At 58.7% G+C, this 23,685-nt stretch overlaps 1 protein-coding gene across 1 annotated transcript; it reads left to right on the top strand.

Annotated features, from left to right (window-relative positions):
• The first annotated feature begins 922 nt into the window (after positions 1-922).
• On the top strand, positions 923-23,471 carry ALDH4A1 (aldehyde dehydrogenase 4 family member A1). The gene is made up of 15 exons (XM_037498405.1): positions 923-995; positions 9,085-9,178; positions 9,926-10,018; positions 11,342-11,389; positions 12,203-12,358; positions 13,794-13,943; positions 14,044-14,118; positions 15,105-15,292; positions 17,562-17,635; positions 19,759-19,955; positions 20,103-20,150; positions 20,907-21,059; positions 21,755-21,876; positions 22,549-22,667; positions 23,247-23,471. The coding sequence occupies exons 1-15, from the start codon at positions 931-933 to the stop codon at positions 23,357-23,359; spliced, it is 1,695 nt and encodes a 564-aa protein (XP_037354302.1). The 5' UTR covers positions 923-930; the 3' UTR covers positions 23,360-23,471.
• Positions 23,472-23,685: the final 214 nt, after the last annotated feature.

Below are 23,685 nucleotides of genomic sequence, written 5' to 3'. Positions count from 1 at the left end.
TATTTATACAAGCACTGGGTACACTCAGAGGCACAGGAGGGTGAGAGAATTCACCAGAGTCAGAGCAGGGAGCAGAGCAGGCAGAAGGACCAAAGTACACTGCTGAGGGGAGCAGCGGGCGGCAGGAGGGGTCTGCGCGCCATGTGGGACCCTCCTCTGGTGGCCGGGGAGCAGCCGGGGATCGAACCAGCGCTGCAGAGGCTGCGGGCAGCTTCGCAACCCAGCGCTCAAGCGCTGCACCACCGGGGAGGCCCAGTTTTACTTCTTTAGGCAAAACTCCAAGAGAAAACACATGTTGATGGGGGGTGGGGGGAACGAGGTGGTGCAAAGCCTGGAAGCAGCGGGCTCGGCAGGAGGGGCCTGTGCAGGGAACCCCAAGCGCAGACCAGCTCGGGGGTGTCTCACTGGCCGGGAAGCAGCCCCGGCGCAGCCACCCTGGACGCGCCCGAGCCCCGCCCCGCGGGCCAGGCCGCCCCGCCCCCCACGTGCCCCAATCCCGCCCTCTCATTGGCTCTTTCAGCCCCTCTCCCCCGGGTTAAGGAGGCCGCAACAGGACCGTGCCTCTGATTGGCCCGGGGGCGCCCATGGCTTACTCTGATTGGTTGCTGGGCCCCACGCCCCCTCCCTTTCGGCTCCGCCTCACAGTTGGGCCATACCATAAAAAATTGGAGGGGGAAACGTGTCTCTCTCAAGGTTTCTCTGTTGAGCTACATTGTCCTGTGTCACCTGACAACCTATTTATGCCATTAAAAGTAGATATGCTTTATTATCATGGTGTAAGTATAGGTGCATTTTTGTTTACTCCGACTCAGGGGCCCGACGGGGTGGCCCGCTCTCCCCAGCTCGCCCTCGTGGTACGCTCCGGGCGGGGCCCGCCGTCCGCAGCTCCCGGGGGGGACCCGCCTGCCCCGCACGGCTCGCGAGTCCGAGATGCTGCAGCGGCTGCCGCCTGCGCTCCGCCGCGCCCTGCTGGCCCGCTGCTGGAGGGGGACCGGGTGAGTGAGCGCCAGGCTTGGGGGGGCCCCCGGTGGGCGCTTGCTGGCCGGGGCCCCGGGGATCCCTGGCGCCCCGCGCCCAGGGCTCTCCACCTGCCGGGTCCCGACCGGGTCCGCCAGGGGCTCGCTCCGCGGGGGTCGCGCCTCCGGTGTCCTCCGCCTCCCTCCCGGCCTTCCGCAGCTCCCCCCACTGGTAGCCTTCCTTTCAAGAGGGGGACCCCGTTTCTCAACCCTGTGGCTGGGGGGGGGGGTGCCCCCGGGGCCCTTGCAGCTCCCAGGCTCGGAAAGTAGCTCCTTCCCTTGTGGGCCTGAGACCCCTTGGGCCTCGGGGTTGCCCAGCCCCGGACAGCGCTGCTTCCTCTACGGTTAGCGAACCCCGCTTCTCGTCTCCCCATCCTGAGTCTCACTTTCAGGACCCCCCAGAATCCCGAGCCTTCCTGGGTTTCTACCTCTCAGATCCTTTCCTCTTCTCTCCTTTTCAAATTAAGTGTTGGGCAGAAAAGGGGCGCCTTGGTTCTGCCAGGTGGGATGATATTCGTGGAGTGCTTGTAATATGTCAAACGCCTTGCTAGGTTGTTGGCACGTGCCTTCCTGTGAACATTAAATGAGTTACTACCTGTGACGTGCATCACCGTGCTCAGGACACGCACAGTGGCCAGTTAGTACCAGGATCTTCGTTATCGCAGTTATTTAAACTTGAGTGCATTAGATATTTTTCTGCCAAATTGAGGCACAACTGTCCTGCAATCCCAAATTTGCAACCCTCCACACCCCCCCACCCCTCCACCTGTGGAGTTGAGAGTTCCTGCTCCCTTGAGCACACAATGGCAGATGTTATCAAAACCCCTCCCTCCCTGGGGTGGAGTGGGCAGGCAGGCAGAGCACCCGCGGGGTGCACAGTCTAGCGCGGCTGCCCTTGATGAGCCTGCCAGTGTTTCTGTCCATCTCCCTCACTGTAGGGCAGCCCCCACCCCCAATTTTAGTTGTGTTTGCCTGACCCCTGGGACTGTGACCTGCTGTTTCCCCTGCTGAGCTGGGCCCTTTCAGAGTTAATCAGTGTCTTGGGGGCATGGCATAGGGCGCTCTGGACAGTGAGTTTCGACATTGCTGTGTGTCCTGTGTGCGTAGGCACTGGAAGGGTGAGACATGGGAGGGAAGGAGTCCTCTTCCACATCAGTTGGGGCCACACCTGCCACACCCTCAGCCTGGGCCCACCTGCCATGTGCAGGTACTGGACACTGGAGGAGGGGCGTCCAGGGGCTTTACAAGCAGATGGGGTCTTAGAAGAGTTTCCCATTTAATGGGGGAGAAGACTTAGACTTTAAAACAACCAGGGAAAAACCCTCTACTTGAATATGGAAAGCAGTCCCTGTTCTTTACAAAAGGCAAGAAGAACCTATGGTAACAATGATGTTTATCCGATAATCAAGTGCCACAGGTGTGCCCTGTGCCCACAAGCATGGTATTACCGCCGTTTTCCTTGGACAACTTGCCTGCCAGTTCCGGCTGATGTGTAGATGTCGGGCTGAAATCAGTCTGTCTGACTCGAGATTCATACTTAGAGTTTCAAAGCCTCCTGGGTAAGGAAGAAGCAATTGCAAGGGGGAAAGTGTTTTGCAACCAGAAGCACAGGCTCAGGTTACCTCTTTGATACAACAGCTGGCCCTGTGCCCTAGATGGGTTTCTCAACCTCAGCACTATTAACATTTTGAGACCCGTAATCCTGTAATCCTTTGATGTGGGGTTGTCCTGTGCATTGTAGAATGTTTAACAGCACTTCTGGCCTCTGTCCACAAGACGCACTCTCCAGTGAAGACCAAAAAAAAAAGTGTCACCAGATATTGCTAAATGTCACCTGGGGGACAGGATGGCTTCTAGGTGGGAGCCACAGCTGTCAGAGAACAGCTTCAGCATTGGGGTACTCGCTCCCTTAGTCAACAGGTGTTTCAGACACACCTGTGCCTTGTCACAGACATGGAAATGGCAAGACAATTTTAGGACAGTTTTAATGATATCTTCCATGTCTTGGACTCTAGTGTGAGAACAAATACTTCCTCTGAGGAACTGGTACGGGTGATGTCATGTGGCATTTCCCTTTTTGCTTGGGGTGCCAGGAGTCTCAATTTTGAAAAATATACATGATTGTGTATTTTTTACTTAGTATATGTCCATTGTGAAAAATACAGGTAAAGCAAAGCAGGAAAGAACACAAAAATCATCTGGAATCTCACCACACAGAGGTGACCATCGTCGTTTTGATTAATAGACCTTTTAACTTCTGGGGGAAAGTATATGTTTTTAAACAATAACAGATGAGGCGCATCTGCAAGTACTTTTGGGTGGCTTGCTTTTTCACTTCAAAGACCTGTCTGCCTTACTCTTTGTCCTGGCACCTGGCAGGCCCTTCACCAAAGGGCTGATCTCAAGTCTTGATGCAGTCGCCCCAAAAGCTTGACCACCATGCATGGCCTAGGGATGGTCCCAGATGGCGGTGTCTGCACTGACCTTTGATGAGGGTACTTTAATTAGCTCTTCAGCAACCTAGGATGTTTCTACCCCCATTTCAGAGTCAACAACTGAGCCCTTGGTTGTTAAGGAAAACTGGTCCTATTAGGTCTTAAGCTCATAACCACCCCCCCTCCAGTTGCCTCCTGTCGGCTATGAACCTGACCTGCCCTTTTCTGCATTTCATCAGCTTTATCATGGGTGTCCTTGGTTTGCTCTGCAAATTCTTTTTGGAAAGTCAGAATACATATTTATATTTATATATAAATTTAATAAAAGAACTTGCCCAGGTACATAGATTTATAATGAATGTGCATTTTTGTCTTTCACTTGTTCTTACACCAGGCCCTGCTGGGTGCTGGGGGTCTGACTGGCCCCCCAGCATCAGGCATTTGTGGGGTGGAGAAATCCAGGTTACTTGACCAGTCTGTGCTGCTTCAGGTTCCCCTATGGAAAATAACGATAAATGTCACCACCTTCTAGGATTGTTTTGGACATAAATGAATTCACATATGAAAGCCACTTTGAAGATGGTCCAGCACCTAGAACACTCAAATTTGTCTTCCATCATTATTATAACCCTGACCCCTCCTGGTGGGCAACATCATGGAGTGGGCAACCCCGGGCTGAGCTGGCCATGCAGTGACATCCCTATGACCTTGGGCAAGCCACTGCCCATCCATGGCCTGGTGAGGAAGAGGACGCTGTCCCATCAGTCCCACTGACCCTGGATCTGTGAGGTTCATGGGCGCGGGTGCCAGTGTTTCCTGCGTAGGGGATGCCCAGGTTCAGATCCACTGTCACTTAACAGGCTGTGAGCATGAGCCTGTGACAGTCTTTGAGGCTCATTTCCTTCCCCTTCGGATGGAGGGGATGTTTAAGCCTCCCTCCATTTCTAGAGTCAATGGGAGAATCATCTCCCACAGCACAGGCTTGAGCTGCCCAGGTCATTTTCTCACCTCCCCTGCCTGCCCCTTATCTCAGCGATAAGGATTGGCCTTATCGGGTCCCAGATAGCAGCTGGAAGAGCCTGGAAGCTGAATGAAGCAAGGGTGATTACTTTCTACTCCTCCTGACCCTGACCCCAGTCATAGGGTACTTGCGTCCAGCCCCTCTGTTACTTAAACACTGGCCTCAAGCTCTAGTCCTGGAGGCCTGGTTTTGCTGCTGATGCCACTGGTGTGCTGTTTTACTAGGGTTTTCTCTCAGGTGCTCCTGCAGCGCTGGCTGGGCAGTGAGTGGAAGGGGCTGGGAGCACCAGTGGCTGGGAGGCCTAGAGCAGGGTCTGAGCTCCCCGCTGAGGGACCGGTTGAGGAGGGCTGCCTCGGGTCTAGCAAATAGAAAGGGTGGGACAGGTTATTAGCAAAAGAAAAACGAATTGTTTCAGGCTCAGCACCTCCCTTTGGCAATGTTGTAGTGCTGCTTTCTCGCCAGGGGGTTGATTTCCACTTGATTACTTTAAAATTCCTCTTTGGGGAGAGGCTGACCCAGCAGTGAGATGAGGGCTTAAGAGTTGGGGGTTGGCAGGAATGATGCCATTTGGGGCCTGTTCTTTCTTTTGAAAAGTAGGTGAAGAGCATCCCACGCAGAGGGGCCCTCAAAAAAGGCCAGGACTCCAGGATTGCTGCTAACAAGGTTGGGGGCATGGGGTGCATGGTGGGAGAGAGGACTCTGGAAAGCTCAGAAAGGATTCTGAGTCTTTATTGTAGAGGAAACAGGCCATCAATGTGCTTGCTAAGTGAGAGGGGCTTGGAGACCGTGGATGCGGGTGACTGTCTCTGGCCCAGGAAGGAACTGATGGTGCCTTGTCCGGCTGTGGCCCAGGGTGACCTCAGAGCCCCTTTGTCCCCCTCTGTAAATGTCCAAGGATGCACTGACTAGCGCTCCTTCCAGCCCTGATATTGTCTGTTGGTAGATGTTTTGATGTTGGGGCTTTTTAGTTCCTGGTTGGGGAGGGAAGCTTGAGCTCCGGCCCAGCCCCCCCAGGGTGCCTGGGTGATCAGAAGGGGCACTCCAGGCTGATAGGGAAGCTGAGTCAACTGTAGTCTCTGCCTGTGCCTTCCCAAGGGAGGAGACTGGGAGCTCCCGCAGGCAGGCGCCCGGCAGGTGTGTGGGGAATGCTGGGGAGTGATGGGTGAGCTCCTTGGAGCTGGTCTGCGTTATCTCTACCTGCCTGCAGTGTGGAATGAATGTGTGCTGACTGCAGGAATGAATGAACGAATGAAGGAGGAATGCGGGTCCTCTGAGAAGGGCCTCACAGAGCCTCATAGATGCCCCAAGCCCTGGGAGTGATTCATCTCCACCTTCCCGAGCCATGGACAGGTGCTCTTGCTAATCCCTATGGCCCGTGACCCTGCTGCCATCCCGGCTGAAAAATAATTTGACCTGAGTCCTTGGATTATATTTGGTTTGAGTTGACTCAGGCTAATTTATGAAGTGCTCTGTTTCCTGCCACACTCAGACTGACAGTGAGCCTGAGCCAGAGCCAGGCTTGGAGAGAGCCGTGGGGCTTGCAATCCCGGGGTCATGGTGGACCCTGCCCTGGGAAGGTGTGGAAAGCCTGTGGCATTTCTGTTTATAACAACCTGGGAGGGAGCTGGGAGAGCTGGAGGGAGCAGGAGGGAGCAGGGAGGGAGCTGGTAGCCACTACATTTTAAGCTTCTGCCCCAGGATTAAAAGATGTTTTGTTAAAGAACAAAATGCTGCCATGTGCATTTCAGGACAGCACCCCCATATAACTAACAGGGGTGAGCCCAGGCCTCCTACAAAGTGTGTGTGTGTGTGTGTGTGTTTGGGGGGCGGTTGTTGTGGTTCCAGGGTAGAACCAACAGGTTGTTTAGCAAAAGGTTGTTTGAGGAAGAGTCAGTCTACGGGAGGCCGAGGGGTCTGGCCGAGGGGTCTTACCGTGTGGATGGGCTGAGATGGGGCCTCCAGAGTGCTTGGTTTAAAATTCCACTAGGGGAGAGGCTGAAACTACCTTAGGTGAGGTGGTAAGTCTTGGGGTTTGGCACAGACAACTCCACTTGAGGTCATTTCTTTCTTTCTTTTTTTTTTTTTAGGACTTTATCCCAGCAGTAACTTTATCCCAGGGGTACTTGCACCTCAAGGGGGCGGGGGTGAGGGGTGGGGGCAGCGCTTGATCTTGTGGGGGTCTGGGAATCAACTTGCTTTAAAAACCCCACCTGGTGGAGTAACCTTCTGGAAGACATTTACAGTTTTCTTAGAAAAACCAAGAGCAGGAGGGGCGAGGAACGGTGAGCACTTTTATCCTTACCACAGGCCTGCCAGGGTTCTCACTGTCCGGGTGAGGACGCAGAGGCCTGCAGTGTTTATAATCAGGTGCTGAGGCCTCAGGGCTGGTGCTTTGGGTCTCCACATGTCTGCTTTGGGAGCCCAACATGTCTGTTTTGTCTACTTTTCACATCCCTGAAACAGGGGTCCCATAGGGGTCTGGTGGCCCACCTGCTGGCCCCAGCCCGATACCCCTAAACAGGGGTTCACGCTCCTGGCTTAGAGGACGAGGCCATGTCTGGTCTGCTGACGTGTGGTGGAGGGCTGCTGTGAAGGTCCAGAGAGAAGCTGCCGGAACCTTCCAGATGACCCAGGGATAGACACTGACCTCCCCTCCCCTAGTAGATGCTCAAGGCGCCTCTCATTGTGGGTAGAAAGGGAGGAGGATTTTTATGTATTAAGCACATACGAGTTAACATTGATCTCTTCAGCGCCCCACACTAAGCCCTGGAGATAGATGTCACCTGTCACCCAGGAGGAAAGTGCCCCTGGACCAGAGACTGGCCAGGGTCACCCCGCTAGTGGGGAGGGGGGAGGCACAGGATTGTGGCTTCCCTGGGCCCAAGGGTGAGGGGGTGGCTGTGGCCTGGGGATGGAGGTGGGGAGAGGAGGGACAGGTCACTTGGTCCTTGGGGATCTTGGGCCACTGGCCCTGCCTTCCTCCCTCTCAGCCCCCATTCTGCTCTGGGCCTTTGCTCTCTCTCTTCCCTCTGCTTGGAATGCCCTTCCCAGCTCTTCTCAAGCCTCCTTCAGGTCTCCTTAGAGTCCACTCCTCAGAGAGGCCCCCCTGACCACCTCCCCATACGCGATTTTGTGTGGCCTGTCTCTATCGTGTTTATTTCTTGCCTGCACCCCCGTTGGATGTTGGCTGCGGGCAGTGTCAGAGCTGTCGGGGTGCTCTCTAACCTTGCGGGATGAAGGAGGCCCCTGCCCTCCGGGCCCCAGTTCTGTGTCCTTCCTCCTGACCTCCCAGGCCAGGTCTTAGAGCTTCTGGAACTCTTCCCAGGGAAAAACAAAGTATCTGTAACACTGAGCCATGTTGTCCTCTTGTTGGCTTGAACAACCTCCAGGACACCGGCCTCATGGGGTCACTGAGGCCTTGAAATGAGGTGAAGCCCATGTCATCGTTTTGTTGAAGTGCAGACAAAATCATAGCCGGACCTGAGCAGGCTGAGAGCTGCTCCCCTCCGGCCACTGGGCCGCCCTGTAGACAGCCCCTCCCGCCCCCTTTGAGGCTAATTCTCTCTCCTGGCTGGTTCCTTCATGCCTGAGCCTTGTCTGGCTTAATTCCTCCCGTGCTCGCTGCTAAACCCTTTGCCTGAGAGTAAAGCACCCACTGCCGTGGGTTGGAGCCTGTAACGCCCTCTGAGAAGGCCCCATTGTTTGGGCTTCCCCAGCCGCTGCCTGGAGGCCAATACGTGCACACAGCAGGTTCCCCGGCCAGCGGGAGAGGATAGCTTGTTTGTTTCTGGACTCAACTCCAGCGTTCTCCTGACTGTGATCTTGAATGACTCATTTTCCTTTTCGGACCCAAATTGCCTTATTTCATAGGGGCCTGCTGGTGAGGCCCATCCTGACGGGGGGGGGGGGGGGGGGGGGGGGGGGCACCAGCTCTAGCATGGCCCTAAAGTCCCGGCTCTCCCCCCAGGCTCCCTCCTTGAGACCCCAGGCCTGTGGGGGGGTGGCGATCAGCTGGGGCCCCTAGTCGATGAGCTCATAAGGCTCACGATTGAATGGGAGTTCTTGAGAGTCAGTGCCTGGAATCAGACCTGGAGCCCCCAAACCAGCCCTCCCTGAGCACGGCCTCCCCGGTCATGGGCTGCACCCGGGTGTCCTTGCCCTTTGTGCCCTTCATGCCAAGGGCATTTCAGCCAGTCCACGTGCTGCGGAGAAGACCCTGGAACGTGCTGCCCGCAGCCTAGAAGACGGCCCTGGGCTGTTCGGGCGAAGGCGCGTGTGGGAGCCTCCTCGGTAAAGGCACGAACCCTGTCGCTGTGCAGGACACTGGGGCATGGTTTGCAGCTGTGTGTTTAAACTCAGACAGCCGTGTGAGTTTGGTGCGGTTATTCTCACCAAAGAAACAGAGGAGGCAGGCGCGCCCCAAGGACACACAGCGCAGGGCTGGTGCATGAGCTCGGGTTTTCGACTCCGAGACCAGTTCTTGCAGGGCCCTTCCCCAGGGCTTTGGTTGCTCTGGATTTCAGGATTTGGGTTGAGCCAGGACCCCTGCTGGAGAGGGAGTGCTTGGGTGGTGACCGCTGCTGACCTGCCTCTGTCCCCCTCTGTGCCCCAGGCTGCAGGGGCAGCGCGCCTTCTCCCTGAAGGTCGTCAACGAGCCCGTCTTGGCATTCACGCAAGGCAGCCCCGAGCGAGATGCGCTGCAGAAGGTAACGGGGGCACCCAGAGGGGCGAAGGGCATGGGGTAGAGACAACCCTCAGCAGCCCCCAGGATCCCTCCCCTGCTGACAGCCCTCCCCTCCCCCTCCCCGGCCTCCCCCAGCCTTGGAAGAAACCTGGAGCGTGGGGAGGGGCTGGGAGCAGCAGGGTGCCCACCTGGTCACTTTGGGGTCTGGGGTCAGGAGTTGTAAGCCTGCAGATGTTTTATGTTGAAAAACACTTTCCCATTAGTTGCTAGTGTTTCAGGAATTGTGAGGTTTTGCATACGTTGGAGGCATTTTTAAAAAATCTTTTTGTGGGACTCCCTGGTGGCACAAGACGCAACCTATGAAGCTGTCCGCAGCCTCTGCAGCACGAGTTCGATCCCTGGCTGGCCAGGGAGCTACCCACATGGCGCAGCAGACCTCTCCTGACTCATCTGCTGCTCCCCTTAGCAGTGTATTTCAGTCAGTCTGCCTGTTTTGTTTCCTGCTCTGTCTCTGGTGGATCCTCTCATCCCCCACGTCTCTGGCCTGTACCCCAGCTCTTGTATGCATAAATAAATAAGTCTTTAAAAAAAATATTTTTGTAATGGGAAGACCTAGTGATATGGGAAGCCACAAGGCTGGGGGTCGGAGGGGACCAGCCACTCAGCCACCGCCCTGCCCGGCGTGGGCCCCTGCACGCTCTGCTGCGTCTGGGTGCAGGGGGGAGAAAGGGCTCGGGAGGCGCCCATCTGCTCTGCTGTCCTTCCTCAGGCCTTGAAGAACCTGAAGGGCCAGACGGAAGCCATCCCCTGCGTGGTGGGGGATGAGGAGGTGTGGACCTCGGATGTGCGGTACCAGGTGTCGGTGAGTCAGGCCCTCGCCCTGCATCTGGGCTCTCCCCGGCAGGTGGCACGTGAGCCTACCATGCAGGGTCTGTGCGCCAAAGGGCTTCGTAGGCCACTCCCAGGTCTTGAATCCCGTGCACTGGCGTAAAAGTTCCACAAGCCACTGCAAGTTATTATGATGGGGACACTGTCTGTGAAGCTGCCCTGCTTCTCACACAGTGAGTGATGTCACCAAGTAACCAAGTGATGTCACCCTGTTTCTCACACGGTGAGTGATGTCACCAAATCATCACAATGTGATGTCAGAGTGTGGGCTTGTGTGATGTCACCAAGTAACCAGAAAGCCACACTGCCCAGCTGGGACTGTGTCCTGTCCACAGCAAGAAAGACCCTGAGACTCAGCATTTCCTGCTGTTCCTGCTGGATTTCCCCAAGGTGGGCTAGCATGGGGAAGCCAGGCTCAGTCCCCATGAGGTCACCAACCCTTGCCCCCTGCCTGCTGGGAGTTCATCAAGCCAGGAGACCGTGGGGGTCCAGGAAACCCACAGGCCTCTAGGTTGGGGGTGTAAAGCAATTGGGATCATCATGTCTGGCTCTGCCCAGAGGGGATCCCGAGTAGGTGTGTGCTGGGGTGAGGGTGATGACCAGGGCCCCCACTCTGAGGGTTGCAAGGACCACCTGGGACTGCAGCAGCCCACAGGGGCATCCCAGAGCCTCTGCTGGGGGTCCAGCCCCAGAGGATCTGACACTTAGAGCCTCAGGCAAGGCCTGGGATCTGCAGGCTTCAGGCCCATCACTAGGCATGGCGGACTACAATTAGTCTGTGGGGCCAAGGAGCTTCCCATTAGATGAGTAACCGGGGCCTCGATCAAGCAGGGTACTCAGTAATGACGGCTGCTACTCACAGGGCACTTGGGGGCCAGGCAGGAGTCCCGGAGGCAGTGCCCATCCTGAGCTGCAGCCTCACGCCAGACCCTGTTGGGGGAGCTTTCACTGACCTGCCTGGTTGTCTTGTCTGTTCCGTGAGACAGAAGTTCCTCTTCGGGGGGGGGGGGGGGGGAGACATGGAGGAGGGAGGTCAGATTACATAAGCCCCCCCCACCCCCCCACTAGCAGGGGCAGACCGGGTCAAGCCTGTTTGGCCACAAAGTCCACGTTTTCCCTTCAAGGCTGTGGTCCGCGCCTTTCTTCTGGGCTACAATGCTTCCTGGCAGGTGCTGCGCCACCTCCTGATCTGGGTGTGGGGTGAGGGGAGGCTGGAGAAAGCTTTATGGGTTTGCATGAGGAACAAGTGTGCTGACCTGGCACTTCCTGGCCAGTGACCTTCTCTCTCCCCTTTTAGCCCTTTAACCATGGACACAAGGTGGCTAAGTTCTGCTATGCAGACAAGGTGAGTCCCTGGCAGCTCTAGGTGGGGGCTGCTGCCTTGGCCTGCCCTGGAGCTGCTGGCATGGAGGTTGGACGTCAGTCACCTGAGGTGGGGTGGCCGGCACTGAGGGGCCCTGGCAGGTGTCTTTGACGGGACTGGATGTGCAAGGGTTGAGCCACAGGAAAGTTGCCTGGAGCACAGCAGGACGTCCCTGGGCTGCCCGCTGGAGTAGGAATGGGGGTTGATTTAGAAGCTGGGTGGGGGGATTGGTAATATGCTGGGTGCAGAGCCCAGCGGGGAACTGGCGTCATGGGACGCCAGCGAGAGGAGCAGGGGGGACTGTGGCAGGGGCTCTGGAGCCGCTCCCTGTGGTGATGAGGAAGTTGGCATCTTGGACGCCGGTGGCAAGTCTACCTCTCAGGTTGCAGTTCTGGCCTGGCAAGGCCTGGGTCCTGGACCTCAGGGCTGGAGGATCTGAATGATGGCTCAGAGCACCAGACCCCAGGGATTAGGTGAGGCCTGATGAGACTAAGAGACAGCAGAGCAAGTCTAGCAGCTGCGGCTCTCAGCGCCAAGTCCCTGGCAGGCTGCCCACCTGCGGGTCTCTTAGACTTCTCTGGACTGGCAGCAGGACAGACTCTGAGCCTGGGGTGGCTGGGCTGGTGGTGGACAGGGTGGTGTCTGCAGCTGTGGGGAGGGCATCTTGAGGGCCAAGGGAGTCAGGGGTCTCATCCTCTAGGTAGAGAGGGGCGCCTGGATGTTCTCTCCCTTGCTCATTCCTCTGGGACCCTTCCTGCTGCAGAAGGGAGCCCCCAACCTCTCCCTTTTCACTAGGCCCTGCTCAACAAAGCCATTGGGGCCGCCCTGGCTGCCAGGAAAGAGTGGGACCTGAAGCCTGTCGCAGACCGGGCCCAGATCTTCCTGAAGGCGGCAGATATGCTGAGTGGGCCGCGCCGGGCAGAGGTCCTCGCCAAGACCATGGTGGGACAGGTGCGCTGCCTGCAGGGGGTCGCATGGGGCGGGAGGCCTTGTTCCTCATCTAGTTCAGACATTGCCGACCAGCCTCTGGGTGCGAGGCTCTGCTCTGTGTGCCTGAGCCTGAGGTGTCTGGAGAGCCAGGGCCCAGGAGAGGGGCAGAGAACATAAATCTCAGGCAAGAGCTACCGAGGACACCTCCCTCCCCTCCAGCACCTTCCCCTCCCAGCCAGGCCTCTGCTGTGCTTTGCCCAAACCAACAGCTGCCCTTCAGGGTCCCCAGGCTCGGTCAGAGCCTGCAGCCCTGAGTGGTGTCTGACACCTCCAGCAGGTCACCCCAGGCTGGGAACCACTAAGTCTCTGTCACTGAGAGTCCCATCCCAAGTCCTGAGCCCCGACCCCAGGGCCCTTTGTGGCCAGCCTCTGCCCTTCCCGCCAGGCCACCCTGCCCACCGTGGTGTCATTACTCTGGACCTAGCCAGACTTCTGGGCGCCCTCAGCCCCCGTCCCTCTGCCTGGAATGCTCGCTCTCTCTTCCCTGCCCCAGGAGCTCCTGCCCGTCAAGGGCCAGCCCAGATACTACCTCCTCTGTGAGGCTTCCAGCACCTTCTTTCTTGTCCACAAGGTCCAGTCCCACCCCCGTGCCCATTGCATTGGGGTGTCATGAGTTCCTAGGTATTATGGCGCCCTTTTACACACTTTCGGGAGATTGTGACCATGTATTAATGTTTTCTGACTTTCTTCCTGGAGTCTTAGAAGGTCCTGTTAAATGATTTTGGGTGAGTGCAGGTTGAGTGAGGTGTGGTGCTGGGGAAAGGAGCAGAGGCAGAAAGAGTTTGTTTTGCCCTTTTCTTTTTTTAAAAAAAGATTTATTTATTTATACATATAAGAGCCGGGGAGGAAGCAGCCTTCCCCATCAGCCCAGTGCTCTTCCTGGTCGCAGGCCGGCTGTGAGAACGCCTCTGCTGCATGGAGTTGGGGGGCCACTCCACACCCTACCTGCTATCTCCTGCTTCTCAGCAGCCCCTGGGATGGGTGTCAGGCTCTGGAGTGTCCCAGGTGTGTCACACCTGGGCAGGAGGAGTCACACGCTGTGAGACCAGATTCAGGGGCCTTTTTATTTAATTAAAGACTTGTAAGGTTGTAGGAGGCATGGTGGCCACTTAGAGCTGAGGACAGCATGTCTGAGCCTGGTAGGGTGAGCGGCGGCCAGTGACCCTGGGTGCCAAAGAGGAGCTGCCTCATCCTTGCCACCCAGAGACCTTTCCTTGAGGCTCACGTTCACCATCAGGAAGAACAAGGCAGTTTGAAGAAATGTTTACAGTTGTTGGGCCTTTTTGTCCTTTCCTGGGGAAGGAGCTGCCAGCAGCCTGCACACAGTCCGGGGCGCAGGATGAGGGCTCGTAGGGGGCACGTCTGCTGCCGCTGACCCTGGCCTCCTGCCTTACAGGGTAAGACGGTGATCCAGGCCGAGATTGATGCTGCCGCTGAGCTCATCGACTTCTTCCGATTCAACGCCAAGTTCGCCATGGAGCTGGAGGGGGAGCAGCCCATCAGTGTGCCTCCCAGCACCAACAGCGTGGTGTACCGTGGGCTGGAGGTACCCATGGGGCAGGCGCGGGTGGGGGCCGCGGGCTGGGGGTACCCACGGGCCAGGCGCAGGAAGCCTTGACCTTGGTCTCACCATCTCTCCCCCACAGGGCTTCGTGGCTGCCATCTCCCCCTTTAACTTCACTGCGATCGGCGGCAACCTGGCAGGGGCACCAGCCTTGATGGTGAGACTGGGCAGCGGGCGGAGATGGCTGAGCTCATCAACACTCCCATCTCTGTAGGCAAGAGACCACTGGACCCCTGGGAACCCAGCCCTCGTGGTGGGGGATGCCCACAGAGCAGAGGCAGGTGGGACCTGGAAAGCCTTGGGGGTCTGACTGACTCGGACCCCACACTCTGGTCAACCCAGGGAAGCCCACTTCTCTGGGGCAGTTGCCTCATCTGAAAGTGGGACTAGCAGGGCAGAGCACATTCGGGGCTGTGGGGAACGAGTGGTTGTGTGTGACGCTGCCACCCGCAGGTGGGACTCAGCCTGGGCTTTGTGTCTGGCACCCGCTGAGCGTGGGGATGATCGGCGGTCATGTTGGGGAGCTTGCTGGGGACTCACTTGTCAAGCTGGTGTGGCTAGGAAATGAGGGTTGATAGGGATTTGGGCTTAGTCTGTCTCCAGGCCTGTGGTCCGAGAGTTGCTGGGTGAAGGTGAGCACCCAGTCGGGTGGGGGGGGTGGGAGGAGGCCAACGAGTGTTGGGAGCCCCTGGCCCTACCCAGGGTGGCCGGTAACTTAGAAGGATGCCCGTGCACTGGTCTGTCCTGCGTCTGCGCACAGATAGATGCGCTCATGCCCAGGTGCCTACGTGCCCCGTCCAGGACACGTGCAGAGTTCTGTGAGCACTCGCCCTGCCGCACCCAGGGACATGGAAGCACCCAGAACATACCTGCCCTCAGGCTGCCAGCAGGGCGAGTGGGCACAGGCTTCCGGGCTCTGGGAGCCTTGGCCAGAGCCTGGGGCCGCTGGGCAGGGTGTGGTCTCACTGGCAAGGGCTTTGAGATCATGGCGCCTGGCGCGTGCAGATGAGGGGGTCAAGTAGGAGACATCCTGCTCTGAACGAGCCCAGAGGCTCCAGGGCAGGGGTGGCTGTGCCTTGGGGTGGGGTGAGAGTCCAGGCTGCTGATTCCCTCCTGTGAGCCCTCTCCCTACCTCCCGGGCAGGGCAACGTGGTCCTGTGGAAGCCCAGTGACACCGCCATGCTGGCCAGCTATGCTGTCTACCGCATCCTCCGCGAGGCTGGCCTGCCCCCCAACATCATCCAGTTTGTGCCAGCTGATGGGCCCACATTCGGGGACGCTATCACCAACTCAGAGCACCTCTGTGGCATCAACTTCACTGGCAGTGTGCCGTGAGTCCTGGGGGGGGCCAAGGGGGGATGACAGGGACATTCACCAGGCACCCGCCTCCTCACCTCGGGCTGTGAACTCAGAGGTCAGAAACCAGCTGTACCCATTTACTCGCTGTGTGACAGTGGGCAAGTCACTTCCCCCTTCTGAACCTGTCTTTCCATCTGTGCAACTGTCGTGGTGATCCCCACCTGGCAGAGCAATCGTGAATGAGTTAATGAACAGGAAACAATTCACAGGCTGGAAACAGCTGACAGATGTGTGATATTATTTCTGATGCCACCTCTGTCGCTGGATAAAAGCTTGGATGAATTGGGGGAAGAGAGTCAGGAAAGCCTTTTGGAGGAGGTGACATCTAAGCTGAAGCGTTGGCCAGACAAGGGGAGTGGGGAGCGTATTCTGGGAACAGGAACAGCATATACAGAGGCCTGGAGGCTAATGCTTGTGCTGGGAGGTGGAGGTGGTCCCCCAAGGCTGGAGTCTGCTCCAGTACAGGGTGGGAGGGTGGGGGCAGAACTTGGTTCCGTCACGACTCAGGCTCAGCAGTGAACTTGTGGAATGGACGAGGTCTCACCTCTTGGGAGATGTAGTCCGGTGACTCTCAGACCCTGTAAGCCTGCAAAGGTGTCTGGACGTGCTCCCAAAGCAGACGGGAGCCACAGAAGGTGTCATACAGGAGCAGTGGCTTAGCCAGAGTTCTACTTCCAGCAGACATTGTGAACGGTAGGTCTCCTGCCGGACCTGCCAAGAATGGTAGGTCTTCTTTGCCTCCCCGAGATGGACCAACCAGTACATTGGGGACAGTGTCACATAAATATCCAGATGTTGGTTTTTCTTGAGAACCTGGATGCTTAGGTCACGGGGCCTGCGTGTCCACACGGCACCATGGGCGAGAGGTATGTGGGTGCTCTCCAGCTCCCTACCCTCCCAGGCCCTGGGTTAGACCAGGTCTATGCATTCCCTGGGGTCCCCCAGACCCCAGCATTTGCAGCCTTGGTCTCGGTTGTTGGCTCTGGCTGGTCTATGCAGAAGAGCCAGTGACAGGAGCAGGAGACAGCCTAGGCCTAGGAGGCCGTCCACGTCCAGGGAGGGATGTTGGTGGAGAAGGGGCCGTTTTGAGTGAGGAAAGACCCCGGAGACCTGATCATCCATCTGCAAGGTCAGGCCAGCAGGTGGGGAGGTCAGAGGCATGTCCAGGCTCACGGAGGTGGGCACCCAGAAACCCAGCACCAGAAGACCTGGGTGAGGAATACGGAACCCTGGCAGGTCACTTTGAGTTTGAGATGCCCAAGGGGAATCTGGGTGGGGATGTGGGGTCTGCACTCAGGTTTTCCAGGTGCCCCAGAGGACCCTGGCGGCGGCTTCGTAGGCCCTCCGCTGGGCCGCAGGCGCCCCTGCACCAGCACTGGCTGGGTGGCGAGGGCGGCGTTAGAACTGCTGAGGAGGGCTGTTTCCCAAAAGGCCCACTGTGCCCGCTGTGGGCCTCGCGGGTCCTGCCTGCTGGCGGGGAGCAGTCCCTGTTTGCCATGCTCTGACAAGCAGCGAGCTTATAGGTAGGAAAGTCATAAATTAGCATTAGCTACTGTGTCACCTGCTCCCCGGCGATTAGCATTTTTATTGTTTTGTGCTGCCGCAGTTGGTCACACTCAGCGCAGGGAGGAGGCAGGGGGAGCTCTCTCTCCCCGGACCCCTCTTGGTTTGGACCCGGGAGCCCCAGGCACTGGGTGCCCCTCAGACCACAGCACCATCTGTTCCCCATCAGGCACGGCTGGGACCCCAGCATGGTCCTGCCTTAACTCAGCACTGGAGCTAATCACCACCCAGCCTGCCGGGGTGCAGTGGGGTATCCTGCCAGGTCCCAGATGAGAGCAGAATTGGAGGCTCAGAGAGGTTAAGGCATTGATGCAGGTCACACAGCCGTGAGTGTCGGAGTCAGGACTTGAACCCAGCACCACAGTCTCAAAGCCGGTGCCTTTCGCTGTGTGTGCCACCTTGCTGCCTCCCCTTGCTACCTCCGCACGGGCACAGAACTCTGCACGGGCACAGTCTGTTTTTGCTGCCAGCTCCTTGCCCCCCTCCCCTCACCCCCCTTACCTCTGCTGTGCTGAGCTGTGGAACTCGGCTTTGCTCAAAGCTGGGTCACTCTCCCTGGCCCTCCTCCCTGGGCTGTTCGGCCCCTTCCTCTGCAGAGCTTGCTCCTGACCCACAGGCCCCTCACCCCTCAGGCCCTGAGCCTGACTCCCCGACCCCCACCCTGTCCTCTGCTTTCAGCACCTTCAAACATCTGTGGAAGCAGGTGGCCCAGAACCTGGACCGGTTCCGTACCTTCCCTCGCCTGGCTGGAGGTAAGTGCCCTCTCCCTCTCCCACCCCCTCCCCTGTGGGCCCAGGAACCCCTACCCCCCAGTCATCAAGATAGATGGAGGGGGTGATGCAGCCTCTGCAGGAGCTGAGAAGGGGGGGCTTGTATGGACTGTGCCTCAGAAGGTACATTTTCTCATTCATTCATTCCCTTGTCCCTCATTCAGCAAGTGTGTGGCTGGGTAGGCACGTCCTGGACCCTGGGGCTGGACGCACAGACCCAGCCTGAGGAACGTTCTGGGAGCAGAAGGCAGACAGTAAACAGGGGTGGTGTCTGCTATGACTAGGGGTGGGAAGAGCAAGAGCTGGAGGAAAGGGGCCGGCGAAGACCCCAAGGGCTGGGCGTGGCGGGTCGCCTGGGGTGGGAGCGCCTGGTAGCCTCTCCAAGGAGGAGCTTTGGAGCTGGGAGCCGATCAGCCGAAAGGAGCCGGCCTCACCGGTGTGTGTGCGGGGGAGCGTTCGGGCACCAGCCCCTCCGTGGGACTCCCTCGAGGGTGGACGCACTGCCAGGTCCGGCAGCCATCAGCCAGGGGGGCTGTGGCCGCTGAGGTGTGGCTGGTGTGCCTGAGGAAGGGAATCTTTCACCGGTTGAATTTGCATCCGTGTGAGTTTAAGTGGCCGGGTGTGGACAGCACTGGTCCAGGCAGGGGAGGCTGCAGGGCAGAGAGGCAGGGGTGGAATTTGAAGAAGTGAGACCCTGGCTGCTCGGGAGAGAGGGAGGGGGTGGCAGGAGAGGGCACAGAGGTCGGCAGGGCTGGGTCTTGTGGAAATACTCATTTTCTCAGTTTCATGGGCAAGGAAATTGGGTGTACATGGTATTCAAGCACCTCACCTGTGGGACTTTTCAGAGCCTTCAGTGCTCTCCCAGGCATTGCTCTCTTCCAGAGATCTGTGTTTCTCAAACTTTTTGGGTCACAGACCCCTTTTTGCAGAGGCCCATGGACATCGTGTCCGTGGAACACACTTTGAGAAAGTGCTGAGACTCCGAGAGTGGGCGGACTGTGGGTCCAGGTCCGGCGGAGCTGGGCTGCCCCCAGTGATCTTCTCCTGGGGTGAAGTGGCTCTCAGGGAAGGCCAGTGGGAGCTTGGATGGGGTGTTGGGAAGGTGAGCCCCCAGGGTCAGCTGTAGTGTCTCCAGCTTTTGGCCCCCCAGGCACCTCGTCCAACCTTTGTGTGACGGGGAACTCGGAGCCCCTTGGGCGAGTGGTCTGGTTTTCTGCCCTCCGTCCCCTTCTCACTGTCGCCGAGGGAGAGAGCACGTCCTGACCCAACCGCAGTTCATCTCCGTTTTCTCATCCTTCAGATGGGAATGATAATGGGTGGTGGTTGTGAGGCTTCAGCAAGACAGCACAGTGGGCTCTGAACAGTCTGGCAGGTAGCTGGTGCTCCCTAACCAGTCAGTGCTCCCTAACCAGCCAGCACCCTCTACCCAGGAGCTGCCCACCCTCGCTCTGTTTAACCAAGGCGGGAAACGTAGGCCTGGGGGGTGATGGGATCTTTGAGGCGCCCTCTCACTAGGGAACAGGGAGTGGCTTCCCTGTGGAGAGGGAGTGGGCCTATTCATGGAAGGAAGAAGGAGGGAGACATGATCATCCGTCTGTGAGGTAGGGTCAGCAGGTGGGGGGCCAGTGGCAAGCCAGGCCCCGGGCAGGAGAGTAGCATGGTTCACGGAGGTGGGTACCCAGAAACCCAGCACCCAGAAGACCTGGGTGAGGAAGACGGAACCCAGGCAGGTCACTGAGTTTGAGGCTCCTGCAGTGCATTTGGGTGGAGACACCAGCCCTGGCAGTGGACGTGGGTGGACCTCTCCTCTCCCCGGGTGGGCCCTCGGGAGCCTTGGGTTCTGGCTCCTCTGCCTTTGATGGCGCCCCCTGCCTCGACATTCTCATCCTTATAATGGGGACGCAGGTCCTGATGGCCTCGGACACCTTCACCCGTGGCTGGACCGTTCCTGGAGCGCCATCCGGCTGAGCTCCGTGCCTCTGCCCTTTCTCGCCTGCCCTGGGGGCTGAGCCCAGGGCCCCGTGGGCAGGCGTTGGCAGTGGTTGGGCCCTCGGGCCTCCCTGCGGAGCCTGCTGCCCAGTCATCTCCCCACCCTGCCCCTGCAGAGTGCGGTGGGAAGAACTTCCACTTCGTGCACAGCTCGGCCGACGTGGACAGCGTGGTGAGTGGGACACTGCGCTCGGCCTTCGAGTACGGCGGCCAGAAGTGCTCGGCCTGCTCGCGCCTCTACGTACCCAGCTCGCTGTGGCCGCAGCTCAAAGGCCGGCTGCTGGAGGAGCACAGCAAGATCAAAGTGGGCGACGTGAGTGGCGTCTCCAGCCCCGTGTGGCCCGGGGGGAGTGGTGGGGCTGATGGGATTGGAGACCCTGTGTGCAGAGGTGCAGGGAGGGCCTCCCTTTATCTCAGGCCTATGGCGACTCAGCTCTTCTGGTGTCTCCCTTGCTTCCAGCCTGCAGAGGATTTTGGGACCTTCTTCTCTGCCGTGATTGATGCCAAGGTAGGGCAGGAAGCAGGGGCACTCCTGGGGGCCGAGGCCTGGTCTGGGTAGAAGAAGGAGGGGCCCTGACCAGGGAGCAACCCAACCCAACCGCCCCCCCCCACCTTCTAGCAAAGGCAGCTCAGTAGCCACACCCCTAAACCCCCTGCTTTGAGGATTGAATCATCCAAAGCCAGAGATGAAGTCTCCTCCCACACGCTGCAGCAGGCTCAACAACGGCTGCAGATGCAGGTGTCCACACCCTCATGCATGGACACATGTGTGCACACATGCACATCCCCAAACATGCTCACAGATCTTTGTAGGCACACATGTAGCTCACCCATATATGCTCATACACGCCCATATGTGCACACACCTGTCCACACATAATTGAGCCCACCCACATGTGCTCACATTCTGTACACGTTTCTGTGTCTATATGGGCACATGTGTAAACGTGTACATGCAACACGGCAAACATGCACCCACATACTGTAGCCTGAGGACGTGTGGTCACACGTGTGACTGCCTGTATGTTATTTGCGCGTGTGAGGGTTGTATTCAGGATGCTGACAGTCACACGCGTGCACACCACAGTGCACACCTTGTCTGTGCCTCGGCTCAGCCAGCCCCTGGCTCTGGCCCTCCCTGAGGGCCCTGCCCCCTTTTCAGAATTCCAGCCCTTCAGAGACGGGTGTTCCGGGTGAGCACGGTGGGTGATGCTGCTGGGCACAGCCTCCCGGCCTGCTTGACACCCTCTCCCTGCCCTCCCAGTCCTTCGGCCGCATCAAGAAGTGGCTGGAGCATGCGCGCTCCTCGCCCAGCCTCACCGTCCTGGCCGGCGGCAAGTGTGACGACTCCGTGGGCTACTTCGTGGACCCCTGCATCATCGAGAGCAAGGACCCCCAGGAACCCATCATGAAAGAGGTGATGGGCAGCGGCCGAGGCAGAGAGGACCATGTCGCTGAGCCCGGCACACACACGGCCCCTTAGGTGGCCTCATCCCGTTTCACAGATTAGGAAAGTGAGGCCCTCAAGGGGAATGTCTCACACCCAGTGGGAGCAGAGCCAGGCCCTGAGCTCCTGACCCCTCGGCCGGCGCTCTGTCCTTGGCCCTGCTGGCCCTGGCAGTGACGTGGAGCTTCCGCTGCCCGCATCCACCGAGCCATCTCAGCAGCCAATGCTGAGCGTGACTGGGAGGGTGGGCACCGTCATCCCCGTTTCACAGGTGAGAAACAGGCTCCAAGAGGTCAAGGCACCTATCTTGGGTGCAGTCAGGGGTGAAGGCCTCCCCCCTGGTCCTGGGCAGCAGGGGGCAGTGTTACTGCTGGACAGTTCCCGGGCCAGCTCCTGCCAGAAGCCTTCCTTTTCCGAGGGCCTGGACCCTTGGTTCTCAGGGTATGGTTAGCTGGCAGGGAGGACCAGAGAATTTCTTCAGGTCATTTGCTGGGGTGGCATGGGGTGAGGAGCCGGGCATGAGCTCTCCCTGGGGGGAGCCCAACAGGAGCAGAGCTTGGCCCTTTGGCAGGGGCTGGGTGTGCACTGAGGCCAGGGCAGGGTACCAGGGGGCTTGGGGCACCAGGCTGGGTGTGGCTGACCTGGTGCTGGGGCTTCTCTCCCAGGAGATCTTCGGGCCGGTGCTGACCGTGTACGTCTACCCAGACAACAAGTACCAGGAGACACTGCGGCTGGTGGACAGCACCACCAGCTACGGCCTCACGGGGGCAGTGTTCGCCCAGGATAAGTGAGTGGTCACAGCCCCTGGCTCTAGTCCTGTCCCCACAGAACCCAGCTGTCCCGGAGACTGTCTCCTGGACATGGGTCCTAGTGACACTGCTGCCCCAGGCCTTCTCTGCCCCTGCACTTTGGTCCTTAGTGGCCGCCAGGTGTCCCAGGCACAGGTACGCAGAGCCAGCTGCTCTTACAATGCAGATGCTGGGTGTCCCCTATGGAATCTGGCTTTCTCAGGGCTGGGCCTAGGCCAGTGCCTTGGAGCAGCTCCCCAGATCTCAATACCCCAAGTGCAGTCATAGGCTCAGGTCTCCCCTCTCACCTTGCAAGGGCAGGATTCAAACCTGGGTCCCATGGTGCCAAGCCTGAGGCTTTGCTTTTTCTTACTGCATGACACTGAGACAGAGTGGGGTGGGATTGGAACCTGAGGGGAGAAGTAGGAGTCTGGGGTTCCCCCAGCACCTGAGGTAGGGAATGGGACCAGGATGGGCCACTCCCTCAGGTGCTGACACCTGGCCCTGCACCCTCCCATCCAGAGCTGGTGTGCTCAGCCCCCTCCAGAGGGCCCACCACCAGCGGCTGCCCGCGAGGTGCCAGCCTGGGCGTGAGGCTTCACCTGGACAGGCGGAGAGCTCTGGCTGAGATGGGTGTTGGGTGAGCTGGCTGCCCTCTGACCTGCTTGTAGGAACGTTGTCCAGGAGGCCACCAAGATGCTGAGGCACGCTGCCGGCAACTTCTACATCAACGACAAGTCCACTGGCTCGGTAGTGGGCCAGCAACCCTTCGGGGGTGCCCGAGCTTCTGGTGAGTGGGTTCCCCTTTCCAGAGGGAAACCCAAGGTCCCTCATCTCAAGGCTGGCAGCGGAACAGCACCATTTACTGAGCGCGTGGGCCAGGCTGTCACGGCTCCAGCATGCTGACTCGGAGCCCTAACAGCCTCGGGCCAGGGAGCTATTGATCCTCCTCCCACTTCACAGGGGAGGAAACTGAGGCACAGAAAGCTCAAGTGACACAGCTGTAAAAGGGTGGAGCTGGGACTTGGGGTCCAGCACCCACACCTTTCTCACTGTGCTCTGGCTCAGTGCAGCCACAGCCCCTTTTGCAGATGGGGAAGCGGGCCCAGGAAGGGGTGGTGGTGACAAAAGTCCAGCTGCTTTCAAAGCCCCAGGGCTCCCGACCCCAGTCCAGTGCGCCCTCCACGGCGCCCCCGGCTGGCACTGTGTCCTGCCTGCGCTGGCCCTGCCTTACCCACCTCCACTGGCAGGGAACCTTGGCCGTTGTGAACAGTTACTTTTAGCTTCTGCACTGTCTCTTCCATCCCCCCACCCTGTTCCCTTCTGCCTAGAGTGTTTTCCAAGGACAAACAGACCTGTCTTTTCACAGGAACCAATGACAAGCCAGGCGGGCCCCACTACGTCCTGCGGTGGACATCGCCCCAGGTCATCAAGGAGACCCACCAGCCCCTGGGGGATTGGCGCTACTCCTACATGCAGTGAGCCTGGCTCAGCGCCTCGGCTGTCTTCCCGTCAGCCAGAGTACTGACCTCAGCACGCTGGCCCCACACCAGCCATTCAACCCTACTCCCCACGGGGGCCCCCCACCCTCACTTGCTTGCCTGTATCTCAGCCTGTCCCACCCTTGGGGTCAGGTGCCGGAGTCTGCTTTGGGATCAGCTGGGCAGCAGAGCCGTGAGGCCCACCCTACTGACCATCCTGAAACTGCCGCGCTGCGGCCCCTGGCCTGGCCCTGCTCCGCCAGGACTCAGGCTCAGGTGTGCCTCAGTAGCCTGCCGGGCTGGTGAGCAGCTGCAGGGTGCAGGGGC

This window comes from Talpa occidentalis, unplaced genomic scaffold (assembly GCF_014898055.3).
Source record: "Talpa occidentalis isolate TD23 unplaced genomic scaffold, MPIMG_talOcc4v2.1 talOcc4.9, whole genome shotgun sequence".
Classification (NCBI taxonomy): domain Eukaryota; kingdom Metazoa; phylum Chordata; class Mammalia; order Eulipotyphla; family Talpidae; genus Talpa; species Talpa occidentalis.
Note: the sequence above shows the minus strand (reverse complement) of the source record. Positions and strands in the feature narration are given on the sequence as shown.